The following is a 19048-nucleotide window of genomic DNA, read 5'->3' as shown; positions in this document are numbered from 1 at the left end:
TTATCACCTGCAATAATACGATAAAGATTGTTTAATGTTCCAGCCGACACTTGTCATAAAACACGCGGGAATAAATACGACAGATACGTTTGCACTAAAGAACTGAGAATGAGGATCCTGCATCTACCTCAGTTTCAGTGCCTTCATCATTTAACAGGCTTTTCTTCTCTTCAGGATAGCCTTCAAGCAGTTAGTAACAATATGACGAAGAGATATTCATTTCCCTTATTTTTTCGCTCAACCCATAAATTTTTGTCTAACGTTTTTTATTATTCTGAAATAAATACGACATTATTGGAAAGCTGTGCTAGGTTTTCGGTCTCTTTTGAAACTTTCTTCTCCAGAAAGCTCTGATCGTATACAACGGATTTCGTAAATCAGTAATTCATGCAACCGAGCTACTGCTTGACTGATGGTAATTCATAGGAGAGCTTAGCAGCATCCTTATCTAGATCTTTCAGTTACTTATTCATATCTTGACAATATTGTTCGTCCACCTGCTGAACACCATATAGCTTTTACGTGCCATACATATTTTCTTTTTGTCTTCTTTTACGTTTAAATCGTCAAGCAGTTTTTGTAAGAGTTCATAAAAATATCATTTGCGCAGTATGAGCCGGTCTTTGTGACCGAGCGGTTCTAGTCGCTTCAGTCCGGAACCGCGCTGGTGCTGCGATTGCAGTTTCGAATCCTGCCTCGGGCTTGGATGTGTGTGATGTCCTTAAGTTAGTTAGGTTTAAGTAGTTCTAAGTCTAGCGGGATGATGACCTCAGATGTTTGGTCCCATAGTCCTTAGATTCATCTGTACGATTTTTTTGCGAAGTATGAACAGTTTTGATTGTTTAAATATTTCAGCGAAAGTCCGCTTTAACTCGTAAATATAAGATTGTATACCCAAAATTCTTGACATAAATACTTTTTAGATTACATATCCCTTAAATATGTTTATTTTACATATCTATTCAACATCAAGAACTGTAGTACATACAATTAATGCAAAACCTTCGAACATTTCAATACTGAACATGATGTTTGTGCTCATAGGTACAGAATACACGAACATTTGAGAGAATGGCAAATTCCCCAACGAATTTCCCGAATGGGCCCAAGATTGTGGGACTATGTCATAGTCGACAACGAATTAATGATTAATATTACCTCATCACAACAGCGTGAATGTAAATGAAATTTGCATGCTGGTGTTAGAACAAACAGGAAACCTTCAATTGTTTTATATACAGACGATGTCAGAATCTTAACAGAGTAACAGACTGACTTGCAAAAAGAATGTACGTTATATGGATTTAAAGTTGGCTTTTGTAGGAAGGGGCCTCATAAGAATAAAAACAGCATGAAGAACAATACTGTAGTCGAACTTGTGACTAATTTGAATTTTATGTGATGTTATATCACGTACGAGTATGACAAAGTGATAGACAAGAAAATACCACATTTGGAAAATATGTGTAATAATACTGACTTACTTTAGAAATAAATTACAGAAGGAAAAAACGCATGCAGTTTTAGAAACTACAAGAAAGTAAGATCAAGGCAGCTAAAATACAATTTATTACATCTGTGAAAGTCACTGCCACAGAAGACAGATTAAGAAACCTGTACAGATTAAGAAACCTGTACATGTCTGAAATTTTTAAATTTTAGCTCTATGAGTAATCCAACACTGTACGAGTGGCGTCATGCGTTACTTACTTTCTGAAGTCCTTAAGTATTATAGAGTGAAGTAAGTAAGTAACATATTATTATGAAAAGCAAAGAAATTTTATTGGATGCTGCACTACAGAGTGACTCACATATATAACACTGTTTATCAGCATGGTCACTGAGTCTCTCTATATAATGGTCGGAACGCTCTAACAATCTTTCAGTTCCTCGACGGTAGAACTCTGCTCCTTCGCAACGGGGCATTTCGAGAACCGATGAGTGAACTTTCTCATCCTTCGAAACCTCTCCCGGCCCCCTCCTCCCTTACTCTTTCAGCTTTCCCTGAAGATGGAAATCGCATTGTGTAAGATATGGAACGTATGGTGGGTCTGTATCACCTACGTCGGTGCGGCGTTGGTCAAATTTTGGCACCATTTCACTATTGCTAGAAGCGACATTCCATTTGGCCGGTATATCGCCATAATTTCATGGTGCACCTATGGAGTTCAGGCGCTTTGCCCGCAAGAATCATATTGTCCCGCGTACTGGAGCTTTGGAATGCGTTTCCAGTTGCAGTACCATCTCAATCGCAGTTTGCGATGCACCAGTTGTCCGTACGGCAGCAGAATGAATCTAAGAGACAAGTTTGTTTGCGTGGCCATCTTTCGCAGCAAGCATAGAAATACTTGTTTGGTAAATGAAACCTCATTTTCATGCTGCACTTAAGTGGCAGCAGGAAAAGGCGGTTTTATTTACAGAACAAGTAAATCTAAGTAGTTTATCGATCTCCTAAGTGTTTGGCAATGGTATCTGAAGAGTAAACTATTTTTAATTGGAGCAAATGTTTTCCGGTGTGACAAGGTTTTTTTTTCTTTCTTTATTGATTTTCAATTCCCCCTTGAAGGGGGCGGGCTGGCAACAGCTTACTACGCAGCTCTACAGCCTACAGACTTTTTTTTTTAAAAAAAGAAGAAAGAAACAAGGACAAACAGGCTATAAAATGGTGATTTAAAGTGTAAAATGGCGTAAAAATGCGGGTAGTTAAAACAGAAAGCAAAAGGGGTTGGCAATGTTGATAAAATACACTGGAATCAGACAAGTAACATAGTAGACACACAATTAAAAAACATGGCGACAGTCTGGTTTTCTCTCCGCAAGAGATAAAAAAATCACACCCAGCGACAGTATGATGGCTGTTCGCTACACTTCCCAAAAGACACAACACGGAACACTCACTGGAAAAACACACCGTAAAACACTGCACAAAAATGGCGGCACAAATATGGCACCCCCGATCCAAAGGCAGATGGGGGGGGGGGACCTGGAGGAGGGGGAAAAACAAGGAGGGAGGATAGGAAAAAACGAAAAGGGGGTGCGGAACCAAGGAGGGAGAGGGCTAATAAAGGGGGAGAAGGGCAGACGCAAGAGGGAATGAGAGGAGGCAGAGGAGGGAAATGTAAAAGGACTCGGGGGAGAGAAGGGGGCAAAGATAGGGGAGGTGGGGAAGAAAGAGGACGGAAGGGGGGGAGAGGGAGCCCGGGGAAAGGACAGAGGAAAGTAGGGGGAGTGAGGATCAGAGTTGATAGGAGGGATAAATGGAGGGAGAGAGGGCATCATCCGGGAGGGGAGTTGGTGGAAGCCACCTTGGGAAAGGAGATGTAGGGTGTAGAGATGGAGGGTAGGGGGGACACAACGGTGAAGACGTGGCAGGGGGCGGGGTTTGGAGAGGAGAGGAGCAACTACGGGGTGAGGGGGTTCAAGACGGCGGGAGGTGTAGAGGATGCGGATATGTTTGAGGAATAGGAGCAGATGGGGGAAAGAGATCATAGAGGATCCACGTGGGGGACGGGAGGCGTATACGGAAGGCGAGGCGGAGTGCATGACGCTCAAGGATCTGGAGGGACTTATAAAATTTGGGGGGGGGGCAGATATCCAGGCAGGACTGGCATAACATAGGATGGGACGGATTAAGGATTTGTAGTTTTGGGAGGATGGTAGAGGGGTGCAACCCCCATGTCCGGCCAGAGAGGAGTTTGAGGAGTCGGAGGCGGTGTGTCGAGGTATTGGAAACCTCTTCTTTATAGTGGGTAACATAGTAATAAATCTATTGGATGAAAGTGAGATTTTTCCACTAAAGTTGAATAAACAGTAAGACCGATTCATAGCTGTAATAGTTTCAGCTTAAAGCCATTTTTGAGTGTTTACCTTCACAAAAATCGCTAGACATAATGATTACAAAACGGAGCACATTAGTGAAAAAGTAAACAACGGAAAAGTAGTTAAGCAGCAAGAACGAAGGGCCACAGGCATGAGCCTGGCTGCGAAGTCTCACAATGAGGCGCTGTTAACGGCATTTGCGTATTACACTGTTTGTGACTGTTTGAAGGACTTACGTCACGGAAAAGCTGTGCAAAAGTATATCGCTGGTCAAAGAATAAAGATAAGAACAGACCAGGAATTTCTGAGATGTATGCATTTCTATGAATAAATAACTAAATAAAATTCTCTTCCTCTCTCTCTCTCTCATATATAATGTGTTGCGTGAATGACATTCTTGGTCGTCCCCAGCAACTCTTTCCTCAACAGCTCCTTCTGCTATTGTTATAACGATGTAACGATGTTGTTGTGTCTTCAAATGTGTCAGACTACAAGTCTGTCTCGTGTTGTTTGGACCTGCCTCCATAAAGATTGGTTTCCTGTACTCTTCTCAGCATCTCTTCATTGGTAGCTCTGTCTTTCCTGCTGGTCATCATATTTCTGTAGCGTAAAATCTCCAGTGTTATAGCATCTTCCCTCTTGTTTTCCTACTGTCCTAGTTCCAAGCACGTGTAGGACCACGATCCAAACAAATGCTTTCATGGTCCATTTCCTTATTCACAGAGTGATGTTCCTGTAGGTGAGTAAGTTCTTTTCCATATTAAATGCAATTTCGCCTCGTCTATTATGCCCACAGTTTTTTTTCCAGCGTCTACCATCCCGTGTGACCACGCTTCCCAAGTAGCTACATTTCCGTATCACTTATAGCTCCTCTCTACCAATTCATATTCTTAAATGTTCATACTCTTTTTGAGGACTGCATATATTAGTTTTTCGATTTTTATTCTCATGCAGTACTGACTCCAGAAAATCCTTTCCATTGTGCTCGCGACCTCCTCTAGACCCTTTTTCATGACCATAGAAATATCATCTGCTTAACGCAGCATGTCAATCTTCTCCCCATCAATTTCAATCCTCACCTCAGTAGTTTCGCGAACTTGGTTTATAGCTCCCTGGACGTAAGCATGGAACATAAGAAAAGAGAGAGAGAGAGAGAGAGAGAGCGCACTTGCCGGCCGTGGTGGTCTAGCGGTTCTAGGTGCTCAGTCCGGAACCGCGCGACTGCTTCGGTCGCAGGTTCGAATCCTGCCTCGGGCATGGATGTGTGTGATGTCCCTAGGTTAGTTAGGTTGAAGTAGTTCTAAGTTCCAGGGGACTGATGACCACAGCTGTTAAGTCCCATAGTGCTCAGAGCCTTTTAGAGAGAGCACATCCTTGTTTCACGCCTTTTCTAATTTTTGTCTGCTGTTCCTTATGAAAATTGCTAAACACAGCAATTTCTTTCTTACAACGGCCGAGCATCGCATGCATTTCTTAGTATTTTAGACCCGATTTCGTCAGCACTCTCAATATCTCTTGCCGGATAAGATTACCAAGTGCCTTTTCTAGTCTACGAAAGATGTATAAGTTGGTTTATTTTTCTGGATTTCCTTTTCGCTAAGAAGCCCCAGTGGCGGAATCGCCTCTCTGGTTCCTAATTGCCTCCTCAGTCCGATCTGATCTCCACGAACCATATCCTCCAGCTTTTCTTCAGTTTTCCTGAGAATTATCTTCAGGACAATTTTTGACGTATGTAATATTAGACTAAAGATTCGGTACTGCTCACGTTTTGTAGCTGCCATCTTCTTCGGTAGAAACCATGATGACTTTTCTGGAAGTCGGTTGGAGTCTTTGCCGCGTTATAAAAGCCAGTTACAGCAGCGTCATATTCATGCTGTTACCTACATTCTTGGTTAGTTCTGCAGGAAAGTCAACAATACTCGTGACTTTGTTACCCTCAGCTATTTGAGAACTTTCTCAAATCCTTCTTGTAGAATGTTGTTTCCTTTGTCATGTTGATGTGTCCCTTCTTTTTTCCTATTACATCCTCCTGTTACATCCTTCGTCATGCAATTCCTCCATGTAATCTTTCCATCTCTTCAGTACGTCTTTACCATACAGCATTTTCTTCGTTTTCTGCTGTACCCGAGAGTGTTGTTTTGCACTTGTTAAAAACTTTATTTTATTTGCTGGTCTGCGAGCTATAATTAGTTCTTTCATTTCGCATACTTTACTCCATTTCCCCGCACACTTCCTCAAGGATGACTTTTTTCTATCTTTGTTTCTCTATTAACTAAATCCCTTAGACTATTGTATTCAGCTTTTCCTTGTTCATCAGTTGCGTTTTGACGTAGCGTTCTCTTTCTGATAAGCTGAATGTCATGTGGTGTGATTCTTTTCCTCTTGTTGTTGGGTTTTCTTTTCTAAACTACCTTTGCTGATACGTTACATATGTAGCAAATTTAATTTGACCTCAGTCTTCTTATACTCCATCATGTCGAAAATTTTTAGCTAGGGTGTCTGTGCACTGTGCAAAATACGTTACCAGTCCTTCTGTTGTCTGTTGCCCATTTCTGTTTTACTATCTCTTTCTTCAGACGTCTGCATCTGAATGAACTTTTCGTCATTACCAGGTATGGGCATTATGTCTGCAGATGGATAGCAACCGCACTCTAACCTAATAAAATAAAAATAAAAAAACGTAGCCCAGATGTGCAAAATGCGAATATTTTAAAACTGACGCAAATTAAAATTTAATTTAGATATTATAACAAAAGAGAGTAAACTTTGGTTAAAAGTAGATTTGAGCAATTCTGGAGATAATTTTTTAGTAGTATTTGCAATTTTTTTGCCAAGGAATTTTAGGAGTATCAGAATCTTTTTTAAATGTGTAAAAAATATTTTTTCAAGTGAATTTTTGATAAGGGCGTAGCCACACCGTTTTAAACTTTCGTTACCAACCCAATAAAATTTCAGTCAACCTCCTGATTCTTCCTCAGGCTTAGGTATTCCGATATCACTGGTTTTTGTGAAGGGAAGACATGAATATCCTCCCGCCGGGCGTGGGTGTGTATGTTGTTCTTAGCATAGGTTCATCTAACTTAACGAAGTGTGTATGGACCGATGGCCTCTGCAGTTTGATACCTTAAGAACTCACACACATTTGAACATATGAATAGGTGCTCATTTGTTTTCTTTTGTAAAAGGGCAGCTGAAAACACAACTCAATGTTTCTATTTCATGAGTCATGTTGCAAACTGAATTTATCAGAAAATTTCATGTTAAAACTGAAGTGAACTAAACCATAAAGACTCAAGGAACAGAAAACTATCAAAACAAAGGTTATATATGAAGGCAATAAGAATTTCAAGGAGAATAATATTGTAGCGTACGTAATTAGACGTGGATGCCGTAACCAGTAATTTTGTTGGGATCCGGAAATATCGGAAAAGAGGAAAAATTTATAATTCACTAACGAACAGACTGTAGCATGCTGCTGGTATTAAATGACATGGTACTTTTATTACTGATCGAAGATTACGAAGGTGTAGCAGCAGTAAGTTTGAGCGATAGGTCTGTGGTGTTACTGGAGTCGACGTCGCGAAACTACAGAGGCCAGAGGGGTCACACTATCTTACGGTATTTCCAGTTAGTGAAAATTTCTAAACTTAGTCGAAATTCGGAAAATAATATTAGACGTTCCCTCTTTATTCTAGAATGTGAGGGCGTACTTTCCAAAAGAAAATTTTGGCAGTCGTTACTTAAAAAAAAAAAAAAGGAACTAACGCTAACGTTACGATAAATTTCCAACAAAATATTTTCATTTACTTGTAACTGCGAAAGAAAATAGGAACACTTACACATTTGGACAGGAAAAGCTGCGGACATTCTCAAATGTGATTAATATTTTATCGTAAATAAAATAAAAGTATTCCAAGATAAAAATAGAATCCCGCGAGAGGTTTGAACCCGTTTCGCTTGTGTAACAGAAAATGTAGTCGCTGATACCTTTGCGCTCTGTTGGGCGTCGTAAAAACTCACAGCTAGAAAATTGCTCAGAAAAATATTAAATTAATTTTGGTAATACCCGAGACATCATTATTGTTACGGAGCGCCTATGAAGGAAATTTATTTACGAGAGACTCTGTGCCTGACAGCGTATGAGTACCTGACTGCCACTATGAGGAGTTTTGCTACGTCGGATTGCCTTAATAGGACAGAGAATATTTCCTACCTCTCGATCTTTTTGTAGTTGCAGCTGCTGCAGAACCTTCAGCGTCGTACCTATTGTCCAAAACGCAGATATACGTTGTGTAAAAGTAACTGTACGTACTTGAAGACCACTATTTCCGTTGAAGTCGAGCAAAATATATTTGTTCATATCGTTTTGTGAAACACAAGTTTTGTGCAACTATACTACAATACTATTGTCCTCAGCACACAATAAGCACAGTGTAAAAAAGAAATGAATAAACAAATATATAAAAATAAAAATTAAAGATGCGTCGATCTTGCTGTTACAATGTCTCTGCGTTCCATTAAAGATTATGTTCACTATACTGAATCGGAAACCAAGTAAGCAGAGAAGACGAAGAATAAAGTTGTCAATCGGACAAATCACAGCGCTTCGTGCTTGACGACGTCACTTAGTAGATACACCATCATCACGCAGTGCCTGTTTTGGAGAAGAACACTGTAGCTGACACTTAAACAGACAATATACTTGCGACTTTGCATACAATGCGAGACATGAAAAATCGGACTAGCAAGGTATGCGGAAAAGTACGTTTGAAGCCTGGAGGATAGGGGGCGAGGTCCTGTTAGTATTAAATGAACTTCGGTTACACGATAAATCAGTCTAATCTGAAAGCCGTAAATTCAACTAAATACCTAGGTATTACAATTACGAACAACTTAAACTGGAAGGATCACATAGAAAATGTTGTGGCGAAGGTTAACCAAATACTGCGTTTTATTGGCAGGACACTTCTAAAATGTAGCAGATCTACTAATGAGACTGCCTACACTACGATTGTCCGTCTTCTTTTAGAATAATGTTGCACGGTGTGGGATCCTTGGCAGATAGGATTGACGGAGTACATCGAAAAAGTTCAAAGAAGGGCAGCACGTTTTGTATTATCGCGAAATATGGGAGAAAATGTCACATAAATGGTACAGGATTTGGACTGGATATAATTAAAAGAAAGGCGTTTTTCGTTGCGACGGAATCTTCTCAAAAAATTCCAGTCACCAACTTTCTCCTCCGAATGCGAAAATATTTTGTTGATACCGACCTACATAGGGAGAAACGATCACCACGATAAAATAAGGGAAATCAGAGCTCGTACGGAAAGATACAGATGTTCGTTCTTTCCGCGTGCTATACGAGATTGGAACAGTAGAGAACTGTGAAGGTGGTTCAATCAACCCTCTGCCAGGCACTTGAATGTGATGTCAAGAGTATCCATGTAGATGTAGATGTAAGGTGCGAGGGCGGGTAGAGACTGTTGCCTGAATAAATGTGTCAGTAAATGTATCGCTCGTGCTCACAAGGATTAGTCTAGCTTTAATCTGCAAGGAGTGTCACCATTGTTACCTATATGAGATAATTACTCATGGAGAAAACTGCTTCGTGAATCACGCGTCGTGTGTACAACTACACACTCTATAAATAACGTCTGCTATTAAATTTTTACTTTTAAATTACAGGAAACTGACGAGTCCAATGGTCTTTCAAAATCAGCATCACGCTCCTGGCCGTATTTTACAGATCATCACTTTTAATTATTAATTTTTCAAACATAGAAATTATACAGCCAATTAGTAGCAAATAAATGTTTGGTATATAGACCTAGGCTTCACCTCTTACAACGGGTGTCTTTACCAGAATGAAATTTTGAAAAATCGTAAAATTGCATTGCGGGAAAGCAGTGATCAGAATTTGGAGCAGCTGTGCAGTCAAAATTCAAATAAAACATGTTCCAGCCTTGACTAGAATGTTGTGCCTAGCTAGGCATGCGTGACAAGACTGGAACTTGTTTTATTTTGTTTTTGACTTGAGCTTAGCTACTCTAAATTCTGACCATTGCTTTCTCACAACATAATTTCACGGTTTCTCAGAATTTCATTCTGATGAAGACACCCGTAGTATGTGTCGAAACCTAGGCCATTGTACCAAACAGTTATTTGCAACCGGTTGGCTGTACAATTCCTGTGTTTCAAGATTATATACGGTTGTTGAGAACCAGGCATATTTAAAACTGTATTGATTTTTCAGTTTTAAATTAATTATTAATTACTGATTGAGGCAACTGACGACAGTTTCCACGAACGTTTCGTCAGGACATGGAGTATCTTTTCAGCAAGTAATATTGTCTTGAATGGTGATGTTCTGTAGAAAACGCGTAACTAGGACTTTCACGCCAAAACTAGACACATTTGATACTCATTGAGTATCTTAAGACTTTTGAAAGGCAGTTATCTGGAGCATACGGTTGGGCGCCCACTCCAAAGAGGGGGAGGAGCCGGTGCGGAAGGGTCAACGAGTTCACACACACTGCCAGAGGTTAACGCCCGCTCACCGGCCGGGACGGGGCCGGCTGCCACTTAGGAAGGCCATTAAAACTTAGATTAACTCTCCCCCTAATCGTTAGCGGATTGACATGAAGCAGGCGCCTACAACAGCGGAGCCAGCTGGGGTTCTCGTTCAGAGGCCCCCGTGTACACCGTTCATTACGGCCCGGGTGTTTACTCCCGCGTAATATCTGACACCTCAGCTACCTGCTGCTAATCTGCTCTGGTCGTACATCGTGAGTGCGTAGTTAGTTAAGCAAGTGCTAGAATTGTTGCAGCGCTTCATTACCCTTGATTGTCCTGCTCGTGGCAGAATAATTGCTCTGGTGCTGAATGTAACTACTGTTAGTTTAGAACTAAGACAATACTACACTTTTATCAGAACCGTTTTCCCGGTTGTGCCATCTTTTACAAATGGTACAAAACTGTTAAGACTTCGGTGGCCACTAGTTGACAAATCGCCTTTACGCTTTTGTTTCGCGAACTCTAAGCGACGTTTATACAGGGTGTTACAAAAAGGTATGGCCAAACTTTCAGGAAACATTCCTCACACACAATTAAAGAAAATATGTTATGTGGACATGTGTCCGGAAATGCTTCCTTTCCATGTTAGAGCTCATTTTATTACTTCTCTTCAAATCACATTAATCATGGAATGGAAACAAACAGCAGCAGAACGTACCAGCGTGACTTCAAACACATTGTTACAGGAAATGTTCAAAATGTCCTCCGTTAGCGAGGATACATGCATCCACCCTCCTTCGCATGGAATCCCTGATGCGCTAATTCAGCACTGGAGAATGGCGTATTGTATCAGAGCCGTTCACAATACGAGCACGAAGAGTCTCTACTTTTGGTACCGGCGTTGCCTAGAAAAGAGCTTTCAAATGCCCCCATAAATGAAATTCAAGAGGGTTGAGGTCAGGAGAGCGTGTAGGCCATGGAATCGGTCCGCCTCTACCAATCCATCGGTCACCGAATCTGTTGTTGAAAAGGCTACGAACACTTCGACTGAAATGTGCAGGAGCTCCATCGTGCATGAACCACATGTTGTGTCGTACTTGTAAAGGCACATGTTCTAGCAGCACAGGTAGAGTATCCCGTATGAAATCATGATAACGTGCTCCATTGAGCGTAGGTGGAAGAACATGGGGCCCAATCAAGACATCACCAACAATGCCTGCCCAAACGTTCACAGAAAATCTGTGTTGATGACGTGATTGCACAATTGCGTGCGGATTCTCGTCAGTCCACACATGTTGATTGTGAAAATTTACAATTTGATCACGTTGGAATGAAGCCTCATCCGTAAAGAGAACATTTGCACTGAAATGAGGATTGACGCATCGTTGGATGAACCATTCGCAGAAGTGTACCCGCGGAGGCCAACCAGCTGCTGATAGTGCCTGCATACGCTGTACATGGTACGGAAACAACTGGTTCTCCCGTAGCACTCTCCATACAGTGACGTGGTCAATGTCACCTTGTACAGCAGCACCTTCTCTGACGCTGACATTAGGGTTATCGTCAACTGCACGAAGAATTGCCTCGTCCATTGCAGGTGTCCTCGTCGTTCTAGGTCTTCCCCAGTCGCGAGTCATAGGCTGGAATGTTCCGTGCTCCCTAAGACGCCGATCAATTGCTTCCAACGTCTTCCTGCCGGGACATCTTCGTTCTGGAAATCTATCTCGGTACAAACGTACCGCGCCACGGCTATTGCCCCGGGCTAATCCATACATCAAATGGGCATCTGACAACTCCGCATTTGTAAACATTGCACTGACTGCAAAAACACGTTCGTGATGAGCACTAACCTGTTGATGCTACGTACTGATGTGCTTGATGATAGTACTGTAGAGCAACGAGTCGCGTATCAACACAAGCACCGAAGTCAACATTTCCTTCCTTCAATTGGGCCAATTGGCGGTGAATCGAGGAAGTACAGAACATACTGACGTAACTAAAATGAGCTCTAACATGGAAATTAAGCGTTTCCGGACATATGTTCACATAACATCTTTTGTTTATTTGTGTGTGAGGAATGTTTGCTGAAAGTTTGGCCGCACCTTTTTGTAACACCCTGTATAACCATTTTCTCTGATGTTTCGTCAGTAAGAATATCTGGCATTGTGAATGCTTCAGTATTGGACTGAAGTCAAACTCGCTGCCGCAGATTACAAACCATGCGTTCCAAAGTTCGTTGTGGTTATCTGCATCGTCAGAGATATATGGGTGACTTCCTAAGACACCCGAATAGTCTCCACGCCAACATAAAAGTTATTATGGGGTTAGGAAAGAACCAACAGCTACCTTCCCTAGACGTGCTGGTTACGAGGGATTTTGAAAACGTACGACACGGCCCTTATCGAAAACCGACGCACACTGACCGACACCTTCACATAGTGTCAAATCACCACCCGTAGAAAACATGCATGATTAATTCGCTCGTAACGCAAGAAGACTAATATGTGAGCCGAAGAAAATAAGGACGCAAGATCCAACACCTGGAAAGCGTTCTGAGGAACAATGGGTACTGCACCAGTTACATAAGAACTCGGCGAAGGGTCACATCGGGAGAATAAATGTTGGGTATGGGCTTCCTGACATGCATTCCCATAGTGACGGATAGAAATTGCCGTATATTCCACAAACATGGCGCAAAGACTATAAACCGACGAAGGGGGTCGATGAGTGTCTCAGATCGACAAAAGATAAAACAGAGACACTCGCAATGTCCGGAATATACCACACACCAAATAGATGTGGAGAAACCACTGTTGGATTTGCTGGACAATCAGTCAGTACCATGATCACCGAACAAAAGCGGCACTGCATGTTTGGGCACGTGGAGGTACCGGCCATGCTGGAGCACCCGTTGTGTGGGGCTCACCACAGGATGAGATTCGCCGACACGGAAGTGCTCGCTGCGAAGAAGAGCTGCCACACCCGCTTGTTCAGGAAAGCTATAGAAATCCATTCAAATGACAACAGTTTCAACAAGAAAGAGCAAAGCCTCAACTTGAACCGGTCCTGGATTCTCGTGCTGCGTCGAACGACAGTTGCAGGTAACAAGAAAGGAACCACAGCAGTAATGGCCACGGGAAAGCCATTGAACGTTGGTGCACCTGGTACATATAATCTGCGAACGCGAGCTCGACTCCAGACCACCACTAATAATGGAGGGTGAAGGTTTCACAATGGCTGCCACTGGTGCTGACGACACGTCAGAAATATCATAAAACAAACGTCGGCCGAAGAACCGAGACAGAGGCCAATGGGCGACTTGCTTTAAAAATAGAATGTCTGGTGAGGCTCTCAGACCTCCACAGTTGCACACTGGAATGATTGTTTGTACAGAGAATGGTTTTTAGAAACAGTATTTAGAGTGCAACGACAGATACAATAAGCCAGATATGGCAGAAACATGTATTAGGTATCTCAGATTGAAGGAATGAACTTCGATGGAGTGACAGTTGCTTTCAGTATGATAATCATACAACGATATTTGTCAATTTGGCGTACTACCTAACATCGTGAGGAGGAGCCGGCCGCGGTGGTCTAGCGGTTCTGGCGCTGCAGTCCGGAACCGCGGGACTGCTACGGTAGCAGGTTCGAATCCTGCCTCGGGCATGGGTGTGTGTGATGTCCTTAGGTTAGTTAGGTTTACGTAGTTCTAAGTTCTAGGGGACTTATGACCTAAGATGTTGAGTCCCATAGTGCTCAGAGCCATTTGAACCATCGTGAGGAGGAGCTGTAGTCATACCCTCTTCAGTGATACCGAATCAGAAGACAGAAAACTTGTTTAATCCCTTAGGGTGCGCATTTTCGTATGTCGCTATCGGTGTACGAGGCCAGGGCACCATTCAGCAGACGTTTCTGTAGGGACTAAGCACCAGCTAAGTTCCGTAAGGCCAAGCGGTGGAAGGGCACTGTGAAAGAATCTAGTTATATCGACCGGTAGTGGTCTATGAAAATTGTGAAAATCAGGTTGCCCATATAAGTGTGAGATTGAGGGAGTACAGGAAGGAAAGGGACGAAGAGATGGACGAACGTGAGAGATGGTGTGTTAGACGAATGAGTGAGGAAGAAGCAGACAGATGGCAGAGGCCGTGGGAGCATATCCCAGTTGCCCTACCCATAGTTTGACTTAATCACTAAGCCACCTCGCACTATTGGAAGTCTTGCGGCTTTTCAGAAGTTCTCGCACTAGGTTCATTCATATTCGGATGTTTCCACTCCCTTCTATGCCGACAGCTGCGTTTGTTTCGTCTTGCGCTCATTATTACTGACACTGGGTTCGATCTTTCTCTTTGCAACACAGTGTGAACAGTTTTGAAATTTTTTGGGCAAATTAATATTAGGGTTCGAAGTTGGAACCCTGCCTTTGGGAGCAATGGTCCTTCCATCTGGGCTAAAGAGAAACCTCACGATGCACTCAATAGCTTCATTCGATAGCGTTCCAGAAGTGGTTCGAACCATCGCATGCACAGAAATGTCAGTTAAAGCCGCCCAACAGGAGTGCGATGACATTAGTAAGCGTGAGGGACACAAGCCATACCGAAACAGGCTCAGCTTGAAAACAGAGAACATTTCGCGCACTTATGCTGGGAGGACACTTCGAGGTTGTTTCGAAAATTGATTATTCACGCTTCAACGGAGACAAAACTCCGGTTTGAACCTGGGTATTAACGATAATCTGCCGTGAAACTTCAGAACAGCGCAGTCACCGCTACTGAATGAAAGGTCCATCACCACCACCATCACCACCATCATTGTCATCGTCTTCAAGGATTAGGCCTTTTGACCTGTTCCTGCTCAGTATAGTTCACGCCATGTCTTTAAGAGACGTCCGACATTCCTCTTGCCGATTGCTCCTCTTGTCGGTTGGGGGATATTGTATTGCAGCTTTAGTTTTCATTAGACATAAGCTGTACATCAGGGCTTAACAACTGGCCGCTTTTGAGCGCGAGTACTCGCGTCTGCTCAGGCACGTGCTCGCGAGCAGATGCAAGGTCGCGGAGTAGGGAGGGAGGGGAGGGAGGGGAAATGCGCGCGCACGTATGAATTGGACCGCAGCGTGCCTATTGAATTCGTGCCGACTGTGTAACGTTAAAAGTACTACGATCAGCTCTAACAGTCATTTCGCTAGTTAAGAATCATGTCAAGTCGCCGTTGTGTAACCCCAACCATGCTTTCGCAGTTCAACCCCCATTGGGAGGAATTGTATCTGTTTACAGAAAAAGATGGTGTTACAAAATGCTTAGTATGTCACAAAACGCTGAATTATTTTAGGAAATTTAATTTGCAGCGACATTATATGTCGTGCCACGCGAAATACTGCGGAAGTGGAAAATGTGATGGACCAGATCGTGCACAGGAAGTTATTAAACTTAAAAGGAAGCTATCCGAAGAAGATCTGGATGACGAGAAAAATCAACTGAGGCAGCTCTCAGAGTGAGCTACAAAATTGATTTGTTTTTAGCAAAATCCCTGCGCCCCTTCACTGATGGCGATTTAATAAAAGATGTTTGGTAGTTGCAGCGGAACATTTGTGTCCATCTCAAGTTGAACAGTTTCGGATTGTGCCATTATCTGACATGACCATTATGCGTCGCATACAGGACATGGCAGACGACGTCCAGAGCCAGCTTGCAAATATCAATAAAGATTTTATGGCGTATTTTCTAGCTCTGGACGAAAGTGTTGATATCACTGGAACAGCGCTGCTTTCCATATTTATTAGAGGTGTTAATAGAGATCTTCAGGTGAGGAAGGAGCTAGTCGATGTAGTAGCCATGAAGAACACTACAACCCGAGGTGATATTTTAACTAGTGTTGAAGAAAGTGTTGAAAATATAGGATTGTCGTGGAATTCTTTAGTTTCAGTGTCTACAGACGGTGCACCAGTGATGACAGAGAAAAAATTAGGTTTCGTTGCGCTGTTGAACGAGAAAATGCAAAAACTGACCGTGCCGCATGAAATAAGCGGCGTTCACTGTGTGATCCACCAGGAAAACATATGTGCAAAGAGTATCACTCTAAAAACTGTGATGAGTATTGTTGTTCGTACAACCAATTATATAAGGAAGCATGGGCTACAACACAGACAATTTAAAAGCTCTCTTGAGGATGTAGGAAGCCAGTATGGTAGCCTGCCTTATTACAGCGAGGTCCGCTGGCTTAGTCGTGGCGAATTATTAAATCGAATTTTTGCCTATTAGATGAAATTAATATGTTCATGGAAATAAATAATATGTGTGTTCCTGAATTGAAAGAGCCTTCATGGAAATGTGATCTCGCGTTCTTAGCAGATTTAACTAGCCATCTGAATGCTTTGAACATTTCACTACAAGGTAAAGATCTGCTAATTACTCATTTCATAGATCGAATACGAGCTTTTAAAATGAAATTGACACTTTGGGTGAGTCAGCTGGAAACAGGAAATCTAGCTCATTTTCCTAAATTATCATCCATGCAAGATGTTCACAAAGACTGTGAACGTTATTCACATAGTTCAGTTGCCCTTAAGGAAGAATTTGATCAACGCTTTCAAGATCTGTCAGCACTAGACAGTGATTCTGATCTGTTCCCCTCTCCATATTCAGCGAATATTGAAGAGATTCGTCCTGAGCTGCAACTACAAATTATTGACCTGCAGTGTGACAGAGAACACAGAGACAATTTTCAGAACAAGAAAAACATTTTGGAATTTTACAGTCTGGCAGTCTGGCACCCAGCTTTATTCTGCCACGAAGTACCATTATTAATACAGATAGTTGACTGCCATCATGCACTGATAAAATTGTCTTTTCATCCACAGGCGAATTCGACGCTGCTACGAGGGCCATACATTCTGGTGTCGAGCGACAACTCTGTTCTGGATGGCGAAGACACGGGCCTGGAGACGTCGGTGCTGGGTCTGGAGTTCAAAGTGAGGCCGCGGCACTTCCGGCGCGGCGACATGAAGCTCAAGTGCCTGGCGACGGTGGCGACCGTGTACTGGCGCACCAATGAGGAGAGCGTCGAGAGCGACCGCCTGCAGAAGGCACCCGTGCTCGAGAGCAGAGCCACGCGGCCTCCCAGCGTGTCGCGCGCCGACATGGTGCAAGGTGCGTCTCCAGCCAGCATCCCTAGTAGGGTCAGGGCGAGTGGCCCGCGTGATGTGTATATATGTGTGTGTGTGTGTGTGTGTGTGTGTGAGAGAGAGAGAGAGAGAGAGAGAGAGAGATAGGGATAGAGATAGAGAGAGAGAGAGTAGGGGGAGGAGAGGAACGAAGAGCAGGGGAGTGTAAAATACCAAAGGGAGATAGAGGGATTAATGAGGGAGAAGCAGAGACGAAGTGCGATGAGGAGAGTGATTAGATTAGGGGAGTGAAATGAATGACGAAAACGAAGGAGTGAACGAGATGAGGAAGAAGCAATAGAAATAGTGATGGGAATGCTGAGAAAGTGAAGAGGTGGTAGGAATGACAGGAGGAAGAGAGGGAAGGAGATTGGTGTTTAAGGGGGGTAGGACGTCAAACGGGCCGACTTGCAGCAGTAGAGGCACCACAGGACATTTTAATTTCCACTGTCTATACTTTTACAAATAAATTCATAAAACTTTGTCAGCATGACCAGGAAGGATTCAGGATTAACACTCATAGCAGTGGAAGTTCAAAAACATAACAAAATAATTTTTTTTACATGTGAAATTTCATCATTTTTTCGCTTACTATTGGCTGCATTTGTTGCTATAGGTACACTTTTCTTCATGAGTAAGAGAGATTCTTTGATGAATTTTTCACAATATACAAACCATACTTACAGGTGTATGAAACTCTAGAATTTTCCAAATCTATTAAGAAATGTGGTAAAAATTGAGATAATTAACTACAAAAATTGATTGTTTTCTAAACTTAAAGTTTAAAACCTAACAGCTCATTCATTTTTTCATAAATTAAATAGATTCTGGAGTTTCAGACACCTGTAAGTATGGTTTGCATGCTGCGCAAAAGTCATCAAACAGTCTCTCTTACTTATGAAGAAAAGTGTACCTATAGCAACAAATGCAGCCAATAGTAAGTGAAAAAATGATGAAATTTCAAATGTAAAAAAAATATTTTGTTATGTTTTTGAACTTCCGCTGCTACGAGTGTGAATCCTGAATCCTTCCTGGTCATTCTGACAAAGTTTTATGAATTTACTTGTAAAAGTATACACAGTGGAAATGAAAATGGCCTGTGGTGCCTCTCCTGCTCCAAGTCGGCCCGTTTGACGTCCTACCCCACTTAACGTCCCGTCGACAACGAGGACATTAGAGACGGAGCAAATGCTCGGATTAGGGAAGGATAGGGAAGGTAATCGGCCGTGCCCTTTCACAGGAACCATCGTGGCATTTGCCTGAAGTGATTTAGGGAAATCACGACATGACAGGAAAGCAGAGAGGAGTGGTAACAAAGAATACAGGATAGTGCTGCGGATAGGGTAACGTAAAAGGACGACATATATATAGAAAATGGTTGAAATGGCTCTGAGCACTATGGGACTTAACTTCTGAGGTTATCAACTTAGAACTACCTAAACCTAACTAACCTAAGGACATCACACACATCCATGCCCAAGGCAGGATTCGAACCTGCGACCGTAGCAGCTGCGCGGTTCCGGACTGAAGTGCCTAGAACCACTCGGCCACAGC

The 19048-nt window shown here is 42.6% G+C and overlaps 1 protein-coding gene across 1 annotated transcript in view; it reads left to right on the top strand.

Annotated features, from left to right (window-relative positions):
• Window positions 1–19048, top strand: part of LOC126092649 (uncharacterized) — a 739947-nt gene that overhangs the window by 637116 nt on the left and 83783 nt on the right. The window contains exon 5 of the mRNA XM_049908371.1: window positions 17192–17480. Within this exon, the coding sequence (XP_049764328.1) occupies window positions 17192–17480 (289 nt within the window). The remainder of the gene's footprint in view (window positions 1–17191; window positions 17481–19048) is intronic.

This window comes from Schistocerca cancellata, chromosome 7, assembly GCF_023864275.1.
Source record: "Schistocerca cancellata isolate TAMUIC-IGC-003103 chromosome 7, iqSchCanc2.1, whole genome shotgun sequence".
Lineage (NCBI taxonomy): Eukaryota > Metazoa > Arthropoda > Insecta > Orthoptera > Acrididae > Schistocerca > Schistocerca cancellata.
Note: the sequence above shows the minus strand (reverse complement) of the source record. Positions and strands in the feature narration are given on the sequence as shown.